The sequence below is a fragment of the Cricetulus griseus genome, assembly GCF_003668045.3.
Source record: "Cricetulus griseus strain 17A/GY chromosome 1 unlocalized genomic scaffold, alternate assembly CriGri-PICRH-1.0 chr1_0, whole genome shotgun sequence".
In the NCBI taxonomy this organism is placed as follows: Eukaryota; Metazoa; Chordata; class Mammalia; order Rodentia; family Cricetidae; genus Cricetulus; species Cricetulus griseus.
Window position 1 is genome coordinate 109,194,880 of NW_023276806.1, and position 21,024 is coordinate 109,215,903.

Sequence of the window (21,024 nt, forward strand, 5' to 3'; positions counted from 1 at the left end):
GCAAATCTCAATATAAGTGAAATGATAAACCTCAGTAATGAAGCCCAAGAATTTAGCTTACAAGATTAAAACTTCACGTTTTAATGTGGTCGAGAGTTTACAGTGCTTACTACTCTTATGGTGGATTTGGAACTAACATGGTGGTTCACAATGGCCTATAACTCAAACTCAGAGTATCTGACCCCCTTCTGACCTCTGTGGGTGAAATAAAACTTCTTACAAAAAGTGCCTATAAAGGGCACAGAAAGAGCTGCTGACAAAGTTCCTCCCTCTGACTTGCGAGGTTAATGGCTTCCCTCTGCCCAGATAGACATTTTCTCTGAGTGCCTGCCTAGGAGCCATAGTATCTTTACCACCCCAAGCTTCCTTCAGGTCCTGTGTCTGTCTGCCCAGTACCCTCTTCTCTCCTGGAGCAATGCAGGAACTCCCAGCAGAGGGAAGATGAGAGTGACAGAAGATAGAAAAGACAGCCTGTGTGCTAAACCCAGTCTCAAAAAATAAAATAAAATAGGGGGGCTCCTCATAAACAGCAAACAAAATTTAAGAATTTGTAGTAACCTATTTTAAAACAAGTATTTAAATGAAAAGTAAACTTACCAATGTGTTTATTTTATAAAATGTATTTGCAGAAATATTTTATCAGACACAAGTGCTACAAAAATAAATACAAAATATACATGTTTACATATTGCTTATAAGTACATTATTTACATATTCAAAGCTATAACATGTTTTGTTCATGATTCTCAATGACTTACTAGTACAGAACAACAAAAACAAACACACCACACACAATTTAGTTCAATACAAACATGAGCACAGAAAGTTTGAGCAATTAAGTACTTTGAGCAAAATCAGATGTCCTAGTTTATTTTATAACCACTGTATTTGGTAATAAAAGTTTTATTCTATTTTGTTTTCTTAGCATATATTTTTTATTTTTTATGATAAAGATTAAATTTCTGTTTAATAGAAAGGCTTTTTTTTTGGTTTTCCGAGACAGGGTTTCTCTGTGGCTTTGGAGGCTGTCCTGGAACTAGCTCTTGTAGACCAGGCTGGTCTCAAACTCACAGAGGTCCACCTGCCTCTGCCTCCCGAGTGCTGGGATTAAAGGCGTGCGCCACCACCGCCTGGCCATAGAAAGGCTTTCTGAAGTTACAGTAAATTAAACAAAACAAAACAAAAAAAACCCTCACTTTACTTGAAAGCCAACCAAAAAGTCATTTATTAAATAAAGACACCTGAAAGGACTTGAATTAATGAAAACTAGGAGTTGGATTAGAAAACATCACAAGGATGGAAGAGAGACACTGTAATTTCTGTTTGATGTATTCTGGTAATTTTTCATTTTCTCCATACCTAAATGAAGCAAAACAAAACAAACTTCATTACTTGGACCTTAAGGGAATACTCAAAAGCACATTTCTCAGTAATCCTTTAATGACAAGAGTTATCTCAAGAAAACAATATACTTACTAGGATTCCAAAAACAAATGAAGTACACCCAATTTGTTTCTTTTAAAAAACAGAACACTTGTTTTGATAGAGTTGTATCTCAGTACAACCATAGTATTTTTATATTTTTGATCTGTGATTAGTTGAACACTTAGAGACAGCACTTATATATTGTCAGGACTAGTAGTTTGCTTTCAAAAATGTCAGTGCTGGGTGGTACAGTTCAGTTAGAAGGCTTGCAATGCATTCACAAGGTTCAATACCTACCATAAAAAAAAAAAACAAGTTTTTAAAAAATCTTTCAAGCTGGGCAGTGGTGGCACACACCTATTATCCTAGCACTTGAGAGGCAGAAGCAGGTGGATCTCAGGGAGTTCCAAGCTAGCCTGGTTTACAGAGTGAGTTCCAAGACACCCAGGACTGTTTCACAGAGAAACCCTGTCTCAAAAAACAAACAACAACAACAAAAAAATCAAAGTCTTTCAAAAGATGGGACATAACTTTTATTTTAGAAAAATAACCAAATTTATTTAGCTACTTTAGACTTTTTTGAGACAGGTCTCATATAATCCAGGTTGGTTGCTATGTAGCCAAGGATGATCTCCAACTCCTGCTAAGGGTCTATATACCATCACATCCAGCTTGAGGTAACTGTTAGATGTCTTACTCAATCACTTTCAGACAGGGTTTCTCACTGAAACTGAAGCTCACTTATTTGACTAGATTGGGTGGCCAGTGTGAGCCAATGATCCTCTTGTCCCCAGTCCCTCAGTGCTTGTGTTATCATTGCACAATGCCTTGCATTTTTCATGGGTGCTGGGGCTCTGAATTGAAGTCCTCCTGCTTGCAAAGCAAGTACTTAAGCAACTGACCCATCTCTCCAGCCCTCCATGTCCTTTTTGTGTTTGTTTCTTGAGCCTGGATGTCTTTAGGTAGATCTGGCTGGCACTGAACTCAACACACCTGCCTCTGCCTCCCAAGTGAGGAATTAAAGGTATGCATCACTATACATGGCCCATGTTCTTTTAGGTAAAAAAGAAAAAATATGTATCAATCAACTTTCATAAGTCCATTCTGAAAAGAGTCAACCTAATTAGGTCACTGAACAGGTTATTCAATGAAATTAAAAGAAATCCTATCTCTTGAGTTGATTATGAACAGTGTAAATACAAATTGTCAAAATACTAAGCTTAGCAAGCCACTTATGTCCAAGTACAGAGAAAGCAAAATGAGAGTAAACATTGAAACCCACCCAGTGCTTTAAGAACTTACCTAGTTGTCTGACCATCTGGTGATGTGTAACTAACGGAAGACACCCCTGCTTGGACAACCAGCTGCGAACCATCATTAAACTGAACCCACACAGCTCCACTAGTTAGCTAGAAAAACAAGAAGCATAGAAAATGACTACACACAAGAAGACACAATGAGGTTTGTTTGTTTGTTTGTTTGGTGGGGGTGAGGGTGGAGGGTGTTTTCAAGATAGGGTTTTTCTGTGTAGCTCTGGCTGTCCTGAAACTTGCTCTATAGACTAGGCTGGCCTCAACTCATAGAGATCCACCTGCCTCTGCCTCCTGAGTGCTGGCAAGCACCACCACCACCCAGCACAACTTGCAATTTTTAAGGGCTTAAAAAGTGTTCTATATAGTTTTGTCTTACTCATTCATTTAGTAGTTTGGTCCCCCCTCCCTCACACCCCTTTTGAAATAGTCTCAGTATATAGCACTAGCTGGCCTTGAACTCAGAGAACTCAGAGATCTACCTGCTTCTGCCTTAAGAGTTGTGGGATTAAAGGCACACATCATACTTAAATTATTTTATTTTTCATGTCTATGAATGTTTTTCCTTCATTTTATGTCTCTGTACAACTTGCTCACAGAACCTGAAGAGGCCAGAAGAGGGCATCAGATTCCCTAGGACTGGAGTTACAGACAGTTGTGAGCTGCCACGGAGGAAAACAACTTGGGTCCTCTGCAAGAGCAGCAAGTGCTCTTCATCATGGAGCCATCTCTCTAGCTCCACATTTCATTTTCTTTTTCTTTCAGGCTTTTCGAGACAGGGTTTCTCTGTATTGCTTTGGAGCCTGGCCTGGAACTCACTCTGTAGAGTAGGCTGGCCTTGAACTCACAGAGCTCCACATGCCTCTGCCTCCCTAGTGCTGGGATTAAAGGACACATTTTATTTTTAAGACAGGGTCTCACGTACTATACAGCCCAGACAGGCATTGATTTCACTCTTGCTTGTACCTCCTAAATACCAGAATTCTATGCATGTGCGAACACACACAGACCCAATACAGCTTTAAAAACATCTGTCTCAATAAGTATAAACTTGGGTTTTAATAATCTTAGCATTGGAAATATTCTTTTTCTTTTTCCTCTTCAGATCATTTCTCTATTGGCCAAGGCAGCATAATATCAAAATGACTCTCAATAAATTTGGCTTCTCACAAATATCTACTAGGTTATTTAAGTAGTTTGTTTTTTCAGATAGTATTTTTCCCAAGATAGGATTGAAGAAATGACAAAAGCTCCCTTGTGTTATCTCTTAGCTACTGAAACTTGTCTTTGTGCTACTACAAATGGAAAGATATGTGGCATAGGTGAGAAACAACATGGCCAACTGACTCAAACAGTCCTGTATTTACACCAGACTACACAGTTCCACACACTACAAGACTACGCAAATCAATCTACCAAAAAAAATTGTAATCTTACTGTCTTTAAAAGAGCAACTAGCTTAAGTTTTACCAGATTATTTTAGGGGACAATGCATGTGAGAAACATAGGACCACACAGGAAGTAGTACTCAACAAATGTCAACAAGCCCCAGGAAATTACCAGAGTGAATTTTTACTTAATTGTCAAGTAAAAATACCTGTGCCATACTCCAAAATTCCTGTACTTCAAATCTCCTGATAATACACACAATGTAAAGGTATATACACTGACATAAATTTTGTAAATTTTAATTCAACACTTATTTTGTTTCTGCCATTTCAAATGTCCTAGACATCATCCTCTACTCTGCAAACCCCTATTATGACATGGTTCACATTGTAGGAACCTGATGTCAACATCAGCAGCTTTGTGATATATACCAATTTTTAAAAAGCAAAACTTTTAGGAATATAACCAATGCAAAAAAATATATTAAAAAACTCCCCAGAAAGTCGGGCGTTGGTAGTGAACACCTTTAATCCCAGCACTCGGGAGGCAGAGGCCGGCGGATCTCTGTGAGTTCGAGGCCAGCCTGGTCTCTAGATCGAGTGCCAGGATAAGCTCCAAAGCTACACAGAGAAACCCTGTCTCGAAAAGCCAAAACAAACAAACAAAAAACTCCCCAGAAAACAGAAGTTGTTAAAATAATTTGTATTATTGAGTAATAGTTTAACTAATGAAAAAAAAAATCAAGAGATCCACAGTGAGTAATTATCTTTTTCAGAAATGTCTCACCTGTGTAGCCCAACCAACATTTTTCACAAAAACAGATTTCAAAAGCTGTGCTGATTTAGGAAGACTCGAAGAAGAGAAACTTGCTCCTGTGGCAGTGGCTGTGTGGCCAAGTCCTTCAGCTGTAGCAGTCTAGAAACAGTAAGGGAGAGGAAGATCTTCCTTAGCACATTCATAAAGCCAGCTTTAGTAAAGCTGAGAATGCTTCATGATTTTAAAACAGAATTTTCTCAAAGCAAAAATTCTAAAATTAAAATCAACCACACATTCAAAATAAAAAAAAAGAAATGGAAGGCCAAATCATGACTTGTTTTCATTTTAGCAAATTTCTTTCCCATTATTTTTCATAGCTGAAGTTAGAGAATGTACACATGTGTCAACGCATATACAAACTTGTACATTTATATAATTACTAAACCATGAGCCGTAGGCAGCTGATAGCATGTGCAATGACTTTTGTCTTATGAAAGCAGACATATGGCAAAATAGTTCGGAGGCCCAGACAGTAAGTGTTTTATTTTTCTGGATGGTGCTGGGATCTAACCTATGGACACATATTCAGCATGTAGTCTACAACTGAGCTGTACCTCCAACCCACAATTTCACTTTATGTAAGGGCATCAGGCACTCACCATGTGATTCATATTTACTTACAGAAGGATTGTGTAGTGGTGCCTGTGTTGGAAATGCCGCACTATTCATGCTCAATCTGCTCGTTGATGCTTGCTCACCCTTTGAGTAGCTTAGGTCCACAGGAGGTGGTGATAAGGCTTTAGGTGAACTAGTATTACCAGGTTTTCTGAAAGAAGAGAAATGACCCAGTATAGTTCCCTAAAGCTTTTCAATATACAGAGAACTAAAAATTTGTGTGTGTGTGTGTGTTTGACAAAGGGTCCCACTATGTAGACTAGGCTGGCCTTGAGTTCAGAGATCCACTTGTCTCTGCCACTCCAGTGCCTAAATTAAAGGTGTGTGCCACCTCATCTGGCTGGTTAAGTTTTTTAATTTCATTCATTATGTATGTCTGTGTGAATGGTGTGGATATGTGGGTACATGTATGCCTCAGAGTGTGTCTGCAGGTCGAAGAATGACCTTTGAAGTAAGTTCTCTCAGCAGTTTTATATAGGTTTCAGGGATCAAGCTTAGGTTGTTAAGCTTGCATGGCAAGCACTTTTATCCAGTGAACCATCTCATTGGCCCTTGTAGCTGTTCTAAGGTAGGTCGCCCCTACTTTGTAGGTGCCAGGATTATGTAGTGTGTCACCATGGTGCAATTCTTATCATCATTTACAATGAAATGACCAAAATGTATCTTAAACGTTTTAGCCATAGTTAGGAATGTTAAGCTCTTACCTTCCTATAATTATTGGGAAGAATGAAGAGCTCCTGCTTCTCTTTTCCTCTTCTGAGATTACAGATTCCAGTGCCAAGCAGACACGGTGACCCTATTACAGAGAAGAATGCCTCCTGTCAGCAGTTCGCTGCTTTACCATGTGACTGTTAACTGGATGAAATATAGGTACTTACCTCATTAGCATGGTCCATATATATTTTCATTTCCTCTTTCAAGCTCATAATTTCACTTTCATTTTTTAAAGTATAAGATTTACCAGATTTTTCAATCATGTGAATTAAATCTTCTGTTTTGTGTATCTTGGCTCCTGAAAATTAGCAGAAAACCATTCTTTTTTCAGTTATTTTACTATTCCTATAATTAATTCATTATCATACTAATACATGACTGTCAGAAAAGTTATTTACATCATGTTTATTGATCATTTGTAAAACAGCACTCCAAGTATTCAACAAATGTAAGGCATCATTTTTCCTTCTCAGCATGTGTCTGATTGGATTGCTCAAAGTTCATACAGAATACCAGGGATAGCTATAACCATGTGCTGCGATGTCTACATGGGAACCTTTTATGAAGGGAGACAGCTAAAGACAAATCAACTCCAGAGAATGCTCAGAGATTGTTAAGCCTGTCCATTTCGGTTTCAAGTAAGATATGGATATTGTTTTTCATGCAGCTTATGCCATGAACTGATGCAGGGCTAAGCAGAGAATAGGGCAAGATCTCATATATTACAGATAAAAAGCCAGGGGCACAGCCATAAAAAACTGGATCACATGTAGTATACTCACCATCATAAAACCAAACCTCGAAATCAGCACCAGGAGAATTCTCCATCAAAATACATTTAGCATATCTTGTAAAATAAGTGATTTTGGGAGTTTTAGACCTTACGAGCTGAATAAATCTGGAAGCATACTGATATTTCCGCCAGTATTTTTCTAAAGAAGAAAAATATATCTAACATTAAGGAAGAAAGAATCGACTAAACATACAGTTGTATCTGCATTCTAATTCCTGGAAAAGTTAGACAGCTTTCTTGTTTTTGAAAGTTATCTCAACCAAGCTATTCAGTAGTTGTTTCTCCAAATCATAGCTTCTAGGGGCTTATGCAGGACACAGTAAGTTACCAACAATTATAAATTATTTTTCTATATTACTGCAGTGATTTCAAGTGTGAAAAACTAGATACTCCATGTTGAAATTTTTCATGGTTCTACATAGAACAATAACTAAACAAAAGCACAGGCTATAGCTCTGATGTTACTAATACTTAACAGGTTTGTGGCAACATATATAAACAGTAGACAGTGGAATAGTAAGATACACCAGATCTTCCCAGTACATGAATATGACCAGTAACCAGATTGAAGCAAAGGTAGTTACAACTTATCACAAAAATGCCACAAAAATACATACAAAATCTATGTCTATATAAATCTTTTATCTCAATTCAACTCATGGAAATGTACATACCTGGTAAATTGTCAAAGCTGTATCTACTGATGTTGTCTGTAGGCAAGGGTGGTTTATCAGCAAGAGGAAAGCCTCTTCCATCATTTGGGTAATAAACAGTGATCTGATTAAAAAAATAAATAAATAAAACTTATATGCCATTAAGTATTATCCTTTGTTACCAAAAAGTATACAAGGTTCTATGTTAAACATTAATTTAGAAAAATATTAAAATAGTTTCTAAAAATAATAAAGTATTCTAACATAAAATTTTAGTTTTATTACTAGTTATAATAATTATTATTATTTTTCAGTTTGTGAATTCCAAAGATACAGGTTAAATACCATATTGCAAAAGGAACTCAATTCGGAATGTTTAGTCACACCAAAAATTGCAAATGAATAAAACTGGTACACTACCATAGTCCCGTCACTAGATATCTGAAGAACTTCCTTCACATGTCCTTCAGATGTACATTCTTTTAGAAGCTCCACACATACTTCCTCTGAATCTAGGATGCTCACCTAGAGAAACAGAAAAATTAATAAATTGTTTTTTTAAGAACACTTCTGGCACGTAATACTTAGGAGGGAAAAGTACCCAACCATAGCAGAAATAACAAAATCCAACTGCTGCGTCACGTTGGTAGTCTAGAACAGAGATTGTACTTGCGTACAGTTGTGAGCCAGAAGGTATAAAGGTGAGAATGTGTAATTAAGTGTGAAATGCTAACCAATGAGCAAAAAGCAAGCAGAAGGTAGGGTGGAGACAAGGACTCTGAAAACAATTGGGGGCCAAACAAAGGCAAGACTGGTTGACATGGGAAACAAAGAACAAACAGGATCAAGATGGAATCACAAAGAAATTATTTCATCTTCACATATGCTCATTGAATTTTAACTCAGAAATGCATATTACTTTCAGTTCTTTTTTAAAAGTTGTATTTTCTAACTTACTCTTGATTTGAAATGAAATTAAACATAGAAAAATCACCAGCTGGAGATGTAAATAAAGTATTTAACATAGCATGTAGCCAATATTATTTTAAATATTTTCATTTAACCGTCTTTTAAATATAATTTACGGACTGGAGAGGTAGTTCAGTGATTAAGAGCACCTGTTACTCTTGCAGTTCATTTCCCAGAATCCACATGTTTGCTCATAACTGACTGTAACTCCAATGCCAAGGAACTTAATGCCCTTTTCTGGTTTCCCTGGGCACCAGGCAAGCATGTAATGCCCATACATACATGTAGGTAAAATACTCAAAACATTAAATCAGAATAAATATATTTTAAAAAATCACTAAGGAAAAAGTTAAAAACCTATCAGAATCAACTTGCCAATTTCAAAAGCTAGAGGGCACCAGGGTGCAATCACAGCACACATGAGGCTGAGGCAGAAGGAGAGAATCCAAAACCAGCCTGGATTACCTACTGGAAACTCTTAAAACACATAAAACAAAACCCAAATGTTACCTATCTAAACCAGAGGGAAGCAAATGCTATTTTCCCATGAATACTCAAATTTTCCTCAAATGTTAAGTTTGTATAATATCTCAAATTCCAAAGATACCATAGAAAACAAAAAACAGATCATACTTAAGAATTGTATCCAAGGAAAACATCAAATAGGCAATTAGAAAAAATAACTGACATACCACAGCCTTTTTGGTTTTCTGTCTGATTGGTTTTAATCTGTGAGCAATCAAAGGAGATGTAATGCTTCGTAAGGAAGGTTTCTGGTGACCCAGTGTTGACTCCATACTCCTCTTCTTGCTTTGTTCAGAATGAGGATGGAAGGCCAGCTCTTGTTGAATAATCTCAGGTTTACTATGATGTGCAGTCATAGTAAACTTTGTCGTACTCAGCTGGTTTACAGGATGAACATTAGCAGAATTATCAGCATTCTTGGTGGCTCTTGTATCAGTCCAAGCATTTCTTAACATGTCCCGTGAATCTGGATAGCCCTGGAAATCTCTGCTTGGGTTATCGGTTTTGTGCTCATTAGTTTCTCCCAAATGAGCTAAAATATACATTTAAAAAGCAGTTTAGTAAAATGTAGCATAATGTGCTGATTATGGTAACTTTTTTTGTGGGGGGAGGGGATCCTGGTTTGAAGACAGGGTCTTTCTATGTCTTTCTTGAACTCAATAGATGGGTTTGCTTTGGCCTCCCATGTGCTAGGATTAAAGGCATGCTACACCACACACTGATAAACAGCACTTTTTAAACAATAGAAAAGTCAATTATAAACACTTGTGCATTATACTTAGAACTCTCTTTAAATCAGTAAATTGTAGCTGTTTTTCTTTGCTAAAGGGGGAAATGTGTAATTACACTGAAATGACAGATATGCTAATTTCTTCCACCATAACTATTTTACTATTTATAACATAATTATATATCTTAAATATATAGTTTCTTTTAAAAGAAGAAGCTATTAAGAAAATGAGCTCTTAATAAAAAAGGACAAAAATTAAAGGAACATTTAAAGCCAGGTTGAAGGAAAACTTTCAGCTATGAAAATGTACTAAAATGAAATCAATTTCAACCCCCTCCCTCTCTCTCGACAGGGTTTCTCTGTGTAGCCCTGGCTGTGCTTAACTTCAGAGATCTTCCTGCTTCTGTCTCCTGAGTTCTGGGATTAAAGGTGTGTACCACCACTGCCTGGAGAAATCAATTTTTCAATCAAAGCAAAACCAAGTTACTCATTCTAAAACAAGTCAATGAGAATTCCCAGTCTATAGAAGAAAAAAAATAAATTTTTTTAATATAAGGATGGTTTATCAATCTCTACTTAGAAAATGTGCAACTAAAAAGCGAAACACTACCTTCAGTATCCCTATTACAAATGTATCTTTACCTGTATATTTAAAAGCTCTTATAGAATTCTATATATTCATATTTCACATGGTTTCAGAGTTTACTTTTAAAAAATTTTGTTTATGCATGTGCGTGTGTACTTTTCTGTATATATGCGCACTACGTACATGCAGTGCCTGACTATCAGATCTCCTGGAACTGCAGTTACAAGTGGCTGTGAGACACCTGCTGTGGGTACTGGGAACTGAACTTGGATCTTCTGGGAAGAGCAGCAAGTGTTTTTAACCACTGAGCCATCTCTCTAGCCCTTAGAGTTCATGTTTCTAAAAGTGCCTTAAAATAATTTAATTACATAAAACTCTCTGTGATAAATTAATTTAATTATCTTCTTTCTTTCTTTCTTTCTTTTTTTTTTTTTTGAGACAGGGTCTCACTTATGTAGCCTAACTAGTCTTGAAGTCATGGTTCCTATGCCTCAGCCTACCAAATTGTGTAATTAAAGGAATAGGCCACCATGTCCTAATGCTATTTTTTTAAAGGCCTTAAATGATCAATTATATAGAACTCTAGTTTTTTAGTATTAAACTCTCTGAATTTTCAACACAAGTTTATCTTAAATGATTTTTGTAAAGCTTCTTGTCCTCACATTTTCAATATAAGGGAAAATATTTTCTATCAAGTAAAATACTTTAAAATTGGAGCAGAATGACTATATTTATAGAGGTTATTTCTCCATCTCAGAATAGCTCATATTACTAAAAATAACCTGTAAATAAGTACAAGACTGCAAGACTAATGTACAGGGCAGTTTTGTAGTTTAAAAAAAAAACAAACTAGTAGCTGGGCGGTGGTAGTGCATGCCTTTAGTCCCAGCACTCGGTAGAGGCAGGCAGAGCTCTGTGAGTTGGAGACCAGCCTGGGCTACAAGAGCCAGGACAGCCTTCAAAGCCACAGGGAAACCCTGTCTCAAGAAACCAAAACAAATAAATAAATAAATAAATAAATAATAAAAAAAATAAAAATCTAGTATGTATATATGGTCAGACTGATTCTCTTTAGACTTCTGAAAATCATACATATTTCTTGAGAAGGAAAAGACTCCTCTTGACAGGGCATAACAACTCTGCCTAATGAGAGCTATTATCTCACACTCCACACGACACAATGGTGAAAGACGATCTCCTCCAGATGCTGCCTTTTAATTCTCTTTTCCCACCACTATTTTCCACCCACCTTCTGTGAGTGTTGTTCATTAATGGGGGACACTTAATCTCCACATTCTTAATAATGACCTGGGGACAGCTGCTTAAATGTTTGGGTTTCAGTAGCTGTGTATTTCAGTATGAGAAACTACTGGCAAACTAAAATTCTCACATCAGCTTCTCAAAAGTAAAGTCAGGCATCCTTTGATTACTTCATTGGCATTGATAACAGCAGTTTTTAACACAGGCCATCAACCAGAACAGGCTTCAAGGTACAGCCTGAGCCAAGACTACCCTAGAATCCTTGTTAATCACACAGAGGCAGTGCAAACTGAGTTGTGTTCTGTTTGCTCATGCATAAATAGCTTTTTTCCTCATATTTGTAATGTAAACCTAAACTAATCATAACAATGAATATTAAGGAAAGTAGCTTAAATATTCCAAAACGTTAATAATAGAGTATGTTTTATTGGAACTGTTTTCTTACCTATAAGCAGAAAACTGCAGTGTTTGGCAGGTTCCAGGTCATTAAATTTTAATTAAATGCTCCATTAAAAACTTACCATTCATTTGCAGATTCCCAAACCACTGTTGTACCATTTCCATCTGAGGCGTCTGGTCTGCAAATGGAAAAGGAGTTTCTCCTAGACAATGGTGATTGGAACTAAAAAGGGGGGAAAAAAATCCCATAAAGCAATTATTGGGGAAGGATGGATTGGAGACAGAACTTAGAGGTATATACATATGTACACAATGAATATGCTTCTATGACAGCAGAATTCCCAGTCCCTAAACATTTTAAAGCAGAAACCCTAGAAGAAATTTAAATACCTGAAATTTTAAAATAACTGCAGAAAACAGTTGTCTCTAAAACTATGACAAAATGCCATGGCACTATAATGGCACCTCTATATGTCTACTATCCTTTTAGAAATTTATAATTCAAACATTAAAAAATCACATACAAGAACCAAATTAAACACTAAAATTAGTGCTCATATCAGAAACAGTCAGTATCACAGCTATTCCTCATTCAGCTTCAGCTTCCCTCTACATGTAGTTTCTATTAGTCCTTTAGGGATCAGATTTGCACAATAAACGGTATGTTGTGCTAGAGATCTACTCCAAATACATCTAAAAATTTAAACACAGTTATGAACATATTCACTTTTTATTTAGAGTGCTCAGGACTGACATGAGAATACTATATATGTTAAGCCACTATTTCTCCCAATGAGCGCTATCTCACCAGCCTATATGCACTTTTAAGAGACCTTAACTGACATTAATAACATAAAAGCCTTTTTGGTTTGAAAAAAAAAAGACAAGCCTAGAACTTGGTGTCACACAGACTGGATTCAGCTGCATGATCCTTCTGCCAGTGCCTCCCTCCCATGTTCTAGGAATAAAGACATGTATCACCATGCCTGGCTTAAATTGTAATTCTAATTCTATTCTATTTTATAACTCCACTTTGTTTGGATGCAGCTTTGTATCTGTGCTAATACAATGTTTATCAAAATGCCTTTGAAAGAATTATCCTTACACTGCTTGGTCATCATCAAAGCTTTGAAAAGATCTACAACTATTGGCTGCTTTGTCTTTAAAGAAGTTAAAAATTGATATTGCTGTTTGTGGGTAAATACCTCTTTTCATTTTCATCCAGGGATCTTCTGGGCTTTGAAAGCATTTCTACTGAATGACAACGTTCTATTGAGTGTGTTTTTGCTCGAGACTGATTAGAAGTGCTGGATCTATCAGAGGAATGAGCTCTTCGAAGGTATCGAGAATGCGGCCTTTCTTCTGCATCTTCAATTAATCTTCCCCGCCCCCTATTATTAGCTTCTTGGTCTGGGTTTCCCCAGTGTGTACAAAAATTGCTTCCATCTCCTGAAGAAAAGTCACTTAAATTCTTATTTTTTGGAAATACAGTAATTTTATTTGGAAGTGACTGACCAATCAAAAGTCTTCTTCTGTCAGGTAAGCTACCACTCAAACTGGTACTGGAAGAAGCTGTAATTGTTGTGGAAATTGTGGCATGCCCACTATCCATCGAATCCTCTACAGTCCCCAAGTCTTTACTTTTTGTTGAATGATTTCGTGACATAAAAGGATGGTCCAACACAGAAGACAGACTTAACCGATCTGCAGGATTTCTACGAAGCAACTGGTGTATAAGGTCCTGGGCCTCTCGTGACAAAAAGGTTGGCATTTCATAATCTGCCAATACTACTTTATTCAATGTGTTCTTGACTGTATCAGTGTCAAAAGGGGGTCTTCCAATAAGTAATGTATAAAACATACAGCCCAATGACCAAATATCAGATTCAAGTCCATGTGCACTTCGAGTTGCAATTTCTGGTGAAATATAATTAGGAGTTCCACAGAGTGTGTAATGCTTTTCATGAGGCATTTTCAATTGTGTTGCCAGTCCAAAGTCAGCAATTTTTATGTTCATATTACGTGTAAGCAAGATGTTAGAGAGTGTGAGGTCCCGGTGTAATATGCCATGAGAATGAAGATACAACATTCCTGTGATGATCTGATGCATGAATTGCCTAGCTGTGAAGATGGAAAAAAACAGAACTTAACAATTCAAAAGTTACAGAAAATCCAGTGTTTAGAATACACTATAAAACCTAGCTTAGACCAACCAACTAAAACATCAATCTAACTAGGCACTCGTTCTAATCTTTGCTTTTTTCAACTTATACGCTAAGGGAAGCCAAATTTTGTATCAGTTCAAAGTGTGTAGGGTAACTAGGGTAACCAGATATCCATAAAAATTAAGAAAATTATTTAGGGGCTGGGGAAATGGCTCAGTGGTGAAGAACATCTGACTGCTCTTCCAAAGGTCCTGAGTTCAATTTCCAGCAACCACATGGTGGCTCACAACCATCTGTGATGGGATCAGATTCTTCCTTCTGGTGTGCATGAAGACAGAATACTCATATACGTAAAATACATGAAAAAATAAATCTTAAAGAAAAGCTTTGAAAATTGTATAAATAATTCATAAATATATCAGATGCTAGGGCAAATCTTATTTTTAGTTCCTGAGTGCCAATATGATAAGCAGGCTGCCACACCTATCCAAGCATTTACATGGGTGCTGGGAACCAAACCCCAGTTCTCACACTTGCATGGCAAGAACTTTACACACAGCCTCCACTGTAAACATTTAATATATTTCTTAATGCTTTCCTGGATGCTTATATATATTTAAAGCTGCATACACATTATAATAAATGCTTTTAAATATAAAACAAATAGTATAAAAATAGTTTCATTATTTTCTTCAGTGTACATCTTAAAGTTATTTCTCTAATGTACTAGATCTTTATTTTACTTAATTGCTGTTTAACATTTGTATAATTTTTGATATTTCAAAATTACAAATAATATAGGAATAAACATTCTTGTGCATGCTTACTTTTTGTGTATATGTTAAATGAGTTTTTCTGCATAAGGTATATTTATTCTATATATAGATTTAGAGATATGAAAATTGTCAGTTTCATGCTTTGGCAAGTTAGCCTTTTTAAAAGGCTGTATTTTCATATATTCCCTGTTAACATCAAATAGTCTCAATTCAGTATGTAAAAATGGTCCTTCATTGTTTTGGTTAGCACCTTCATGACTACTATTGAGCCTGTATTTTTTTCATGTTTATTGGTTATTTGAGCTTTCTCTTCTGTGACTATTCTCTATACCCTCTAGTTTCTTATTTGATTATCCTTTCCCTTTTGGGTGCACAGTTAATTTTTCAACGCGAATTTTTTAGTTATACACACTGAGCACATACAAATTTGTCAGTAGAAAACAAGGAACCTAGGGCCCTGTGCATGCACGTTGAATAAACTTGCTACCACTAAATTACAGCCTCAACCCTAGCAGTCATATATTTTGCAGGTATTTTCTTTCCACCTTTGTCTTAAAACTTTGTTGCTGGGAGGGAGATACATCTTTGGCTGCATGTAAGTTTTTAAGTTTAATTCAAACTAACAATTTTTTTCTTTATAAGTTTTGTCTTATGTAATAAAGCCTTTACAAAAAAACTTGCAACACAGAAATTACCATCCATGTATATGGATCCCCCTGCCATTTGTATTATTTCCTCAGAATAACTTTTTTAAAATTTATATTATTTTATGTGCATTGGTGTTTTAACATGGGTATAGGGGCCCCTGGAACTGGAACTACAGACCGTTGTGAGCTGCCATGTGGATTCTAGATATTGAGCTAGTGTCCTCTGGAAGAGCAGTCAGTGCTCTTAACCACTGAGCCATCTCTCTAGCCCCCAGAATAAACATTTATCAATGAAATTTAGAGAAAGCTTATCAACATTTCTACAATTAAGCGCATGTTAACAACTATTTCAAAGACATTTAAATGTATAAAAGCTCTCTCAGGCCACTGTGACATGGTTCAGCAGATAAAGCTGCTTGCAACCAAGTTTGATGAACTGAGTTTTGTATCTGGAATCCACATGATACAAGGAGAGAACCAACTCCCCAGAGTTGATGTCTGACCATAACACACAAATGATAACATATAACATAACACATAAATACTTAAAACAAAAACCTATCAGCAGCCTTCTTCCTTAGCTCTATCTGCAATATCAAAATCAATCATGGCTTGGCGGGGGAAAAAAAATCAGTAGTTTGACAATATATGGACCATATCTGATTTGAAAAGATGGGGGGAATGAGTTGAAATTCATTTTGTATTTCACAGAAAGATATTTGGAAAAGCTTTGCCAAGATATATTACCTGGGGAGTCTGAACCACTCCAAGCTTTTAAAAGATGAACAATAAGCTAAAGGAGTTCCAGCATGGTGTTCTCAGTGTTTATTTGGAAACTTTAGTCATCAAACACATTATAAGTAGTTTTCTAGGTTTGAAAGGATTTACAGTAAATTGTTACCAATGATTTAATTGAAAATGTGTTTTGGAGAACAGAAGGCTAACAAATTCCCCTCTCTACTTCTGTGATATGGGATTTAGCTTTTGTGGAGACACAATTGAATAAAATAACAATTGAAATAGTTTTATCTGTGGCTGGAGAGATGGCTCAGCTGTTAAAGTGCATACTGCTCTTACAGGAGTCAAGTTCTATTCCCAGCATCCATGTTAACCCTCCTTGGGCATGGGCACCTACTTGCATGCACTACACGCACATACAATTGCACACTCATACACATGGCTTTAAAAATCAAAACAAAACAAACGCTGAATCGGAAAGGACTGCTCAGTGTTTAAGAGTCTTGGCTGATCTTCCAGGGGACCTGGATTCCCAACACCCAAAAGATGTCTCACAATCAAGTTCCAGAGGATACAAAGCCTTTTTCTGCACTCTGGGCACCAGACAGACATGTGGTACACAGATACACATGCAGGTAAGACCCATACATTTAAAATAAAAATACAAACACACATACACAAGCTGGGTGTAGTGGCATATACCTTTAATCCCAACACTTGGGAGGCAAAGACAGGAGTCTGTCAGTTCAAGATCAGCCTGGTCTATATACTGAGTTCCAGGACAGCAAGAGCTACATAGTAGAGAGACCTTGTCTCAAAAACACAAAACAAATGTTTTACTAAATAGTAAAGAGGAGCATATTTCCAAAACAACACCTTCAAAAACCAACAGGAAAAAAAAAAAAAAAGAGAGAGAGAGAAAAACTACCTCCCACCCCCCCAAAAGACACCTACCTTCACTTTCTGAGAAAGGTTTCATTCGGTTCTTTAGATACCTGTTTATTTCTCCATTATGGCACATTTCTAATACCAGGTACACGTAATTGTTATCTTCAAAGTAATTATAAAGCTAAAACAGAAAAGGGTGCAGTCAATTACACAAACATCCAGCTTTCTTAACTACTTCTATACACCTTGTATCTTACCTCCAAAATAGAAGGGTGCTTCAACTGGCAATGTATTTTCACCTCATTTTGGACTCTCTGTACCATTCCAGCTTTGTACATGGCTTTCTTATCTATCTAAAAATAAGAGGCCAGATTTATTTGAACCCAGGGCCTTATGCATGCTAGAGGAAAGCACTCTAACAACACGCTATACCCCTAAGCCCACACAAAAGCCCAAACATCAATCTAAAATTGTCTGAAGCCTTTTTATGTCTTTGAAGTCAACTTACTCTTCTTTATGTTCCACCCTTGTAACTAGAAGAATGAATTTTCTGTATGTCCAATGTGTTTATGTTATAATAGAAGTTGGCTTTGGATTTCGGATCTTCATTTTCCCAACTCCTTAGAGCTGTGATTACAGGCATGCACCACCGTGCTCGACAATAATGGTAGTTTGGATTATTATGGACACACATAAATTGTTCTGACTTCTTCCAGTTACCTTAGGTATTCACAGTAACAAAATGTACTAGTCTCTGGAACATGAATAAAGTATAAAACCTTCACTTAAGCAAGGTTAAGATCAGCTGGTGCACTTAGCAACACTCTCTTTTGGCTATGCACACACAGACACACACACACACACACACACAGAGTAGGGGGACAGTGTGTACAGCTTCTAGTAGATAAAGGCTGTGACATTTTAAATAGCATGCCTCTCTAGTCCCTTGCAAAATACTGATGAGAGGGTCACTAATACATTCTTACCATTTTGATTGCAACTTCCAAACCGGTATGAATGGACTCTGCTCTGTAGACACCAGCAAATGATCCTTTACCAAGTAGACTTCCAACCTTAAAGTCCTTAAAAAGAATTAAGATTATACATGATGACTCTCAGAACTAGAAAGAAACCCATTGGGTAGGAACTGTAATAAATCTGGTAAAATGGGCCCGAGCGGAAATGACAAGGTTCAAGCAGACAGCAGACCTCGATGATGTTGGTGTCTTGGGTGTATGGCATCTTGATGCTCCGCGGAACTTCCTGAGCTCCAGCGAGGATCGAGACTGACTCCTCTAACGAGCGGGTTAGTTCGGTTCCCTCCTCCCGTCCACCCGGCTCCCGCCGCCGCTCCCGCCATGGTAACCGCCGTCCCAGGGGAGGAGCAGGCAGAACAGCTCCCTGAGCGCGGCTTTGGAGGCGGGAGTAAGGACCCGATGCCAAGGGATGGGGACCGGGCGGAGCCCACACCTGGAGACACACCTGCTGGGTACCAGGCACCCCACGGCGGGGGGTGGGGTGGCTCCGAGGGGCGGGCCGCTCCGCCCGCCACTCCTCCGTTGGCCAGCAGCACTGCCTCACATAAATGGGTCACCGAGCAACAGGGAGCGCCTTAACCAGGGTGTCCCTCAGCCTGCGCCGCCCGCCCGCCCGCCCGCCCCGCTTCACCCGTGTCTGTACCAAGCCTTATACGGATCTTCCCTCCAGCACTGCGCTCGCCTTCCCGGCCTGCCCTCAGCTCCGCGTCTGCCCGCCTCACCTCGATCCTTTCCCCGATGCACGCCGCCATGTTCCCGGGCATCCGGGGCCCCGGACTCGGCCGTGTCGCAGTCCCTCCGAGGCAGCGCTCCGAGCAGCCAGCGGGTCTTGGAGCCCATCAGGCTGCCTTGTCTATGCCGCCGCCGCCAACGCCACCGAAAGGTACCCCCGGTACCTCCTGAGGCCTGGGCGGCGCCTCGGTGCTCCCATTTTGAAAAATTCCCGCCGGTCTCTCAGCGAGCCAGTCTGGCGGTGACGTCAGGACGCTCGCCACTTCTGAGAACGAAGCGCATGCGCAGGAGGGGATTCCGGGTCTCCGAGCTCTGCGCCGGAAGTGGGGAATAGTTTGCGGGAAATCGGTCAGTGTGAGACTGAGGGGAACGTCCACTATAGCCGAGAACTTTTGGAAATGGTAGGTTACGTCTTGACCTGAAGAACGACTCAGTTTTAGAGCCAGGGGCAGAGCGCAATAGTAGAGGCCCTTCCTTGCACGCGCCGGGCTTTTACTTTCCCTAGCAAATACTTTAAAACATTTTTAACAATGTCTAGACTTTTAACCTAAAGAGAACTGGGGGAAAAATCCAGCCGGGCTGTGGTGGCGCACACCTTTAATCCCAGCACTCCGGAGGCAGAGGCCGGTGGCTCTCAGAGTTTGAGGCCAGCCTGGTCTAAAGAGCGAGCTCCAAGACAGCCAGGGCTACACAGAGAAACCCTGTCTCGAAATAGTCCATTGCCTTCCTTAGATTACCCTCCATGTACACGTTGTGGTTTTTATGTGTATGGTGAACTGCATGAGATGTAGTTAAGTGGTAAAATGCTTGCTTAGCTGCACAAGCTCCTGGGTTCCAGTTCCCTTCGCGTCCCCCCCCCACCACCGGTGTATTAGAAGCTGGGCATGCGACTCATTCCGAAATTATAGCACTCAACAGACCAATGCAGTTCCAGTCCCTCCTCTCAGCAACTCACCGTCCCCCTGCACCCCCCCCCCCATATTAAAAGCTAGGCATAGCGACTCATTCCTGAAAATTATAGCAGACTAAGGTAGTTTTGCCCTGAGTTTGGAGCCAGCTCTGAGCTACCTGTCTCACAGAAATTTATTCTGAGCTGTATGTGAGTGACTAAGACTACGGAATCAACACAAGTTTCCTTGAAAAATGTTCTGAAGAAAGAGTAGTTGTAAGGATCTTTACAAGCAGAAAAGTGGTAATTACAAGTCAGTATTAGTAAGTGTACAGGCAGGGGTTTGCTTTTTAGCCTAACTGTCCTGAGATCTCAGATGTAAAAAGATCAAAAGTAATGACTTGTTTTCTGAAGGTCCCACGTAGTGTGTTATCTCTCAGTCTGCCTGTGTTTTATACTCTTAGTAGAAATCCTAGTAGTGTTAGCCAACCAGGTCTATCCTCAAATGCCAATGACTCCAGGACAAGTAGTGAGACAAGGAAAAAGATTCATTTGGATAAAGAAAACAATTAAAAATTCATTTGAAAAGTCAGGAAAGCCTTTTGGTTGCCAACAAAGATCATCTTAGGGGACTCCAGGTTTCAAAGGGTAGTTTATAGTCAGGAATAGGAGCTGGAGGCAGTGGGTACTTTATCAGTGAGGCCATCGTTCGGGTCCTTTTGTCTTTGTATTAACCTTGAGAAAACCAAACTTAGGGGAGTTGCCACAATTTGTTTTTAGATGAACACAACACTGTTTACTGCAAGCTAAACAGTATTCTTCAAGTACTTGGCTGGCATTTTTCAATTACTGTGAAAATCTGTGGGGCTGGAGATTTGATGAACTGATTGCGAACTGCTGCTCTTAGAAAGGACCAGCACTCACGGTTGTCAGCTCACTTCCTGTTAATTTCAGGTCCAGAGTCTCTG

At 38.6% G+C, this 21,024-nt stretch overlaps 1 protein-coding gene across 4 annotated transcripts; it reads right to left on the reverse strand.

Moving 5' to 3' along the window:
* Positions 1 to 600: 600 nt before the first annotated feature.
* Plk4 (polo like kinase 4) lies at positions 601 to 19,424 on the reverse strand. 4 transcript variants are annotated; one of them, XR_003480433.2, is made up of 17 exons: positions 19,158 to 19,424; positions 18,385 to 18,480; positions 17,656 to 17,751; positions 17,465 to 17,579; positions 13,390 to 14,305; positions 12,307 to 12,407; positions 9,377 to 9,741; positions 8,136 to 8,240; positions 7,737 to 7,839; positions 7,052 to 7,201; positions 6,434 to 6,567; positions 6,260 to 6,351; positions 5,562 to 5,706; positions 4,911 to 5,039; positions 2,728 to 2,834; positions 1,477 to 1,718; positions 601 to 1,359 (listed from the first exon to the last, which is right to left on the reverse strand). XR_003480433.2 is itself a non-coding variant. In XM_035451758.1 (16 exons), the coding sequence occupies exons 3-16, from the start codon at positions 17,734 to 17,736 to the stop codon at positions 1,257 to 1,259; spliced, it is 2,646 nt and encodes an 881-aa protein (XP_035307649.1). In that variant the 5' UTR covers positions 17,737 to 17,747; positions 18,385 to 18,480; positions 19,158 to 19,424; the 3' UTR covers positions 605 to 1,256. The 4 variants fall into 4 exon arrangements, 3 of the variants coding, with proteins under 3 accessions (XP_035307649.1, XP_027247732.1, XP_027247733.1); XM_035451758.1 differs by lacking the exon at positions 1,477 to 1,718 and having other exon boundaries at positions 605 to 1,359; positions 17,656 to 17,747; XM_027391931.2 differs by lacking the exon at positions 1,477 to 1,718 and having other exon boundaries at positions 605 to 1,359.
* Positions 19,425 to 21,024: the final 1,600 nt, after the last annotated feature.

Bases quoted from the DNA above. Each gene is read 5' to 3' on its own strand.
- Plk4 (XM_027391931.2), bottom strand. From the start codon at position 19,199: ATGCCCGGGAACATGGCGGCGTGCATCGGGGAAAGGATCGAG. The intron at 7,840-8,135 runs GTAGTGTACCAG...TTTTTTAATCAG, and splicing joins TATCTAGTGACGGGACTATG to ATCACTGTTTATTACCCAAA. The intron at 5,040-5,561 runs GTAAGTAAATAT...TACTGTTTCTAG, and splicing joins CACCACTACACAATCCTTCT to ACTGCTACAGCTGAAGGACT.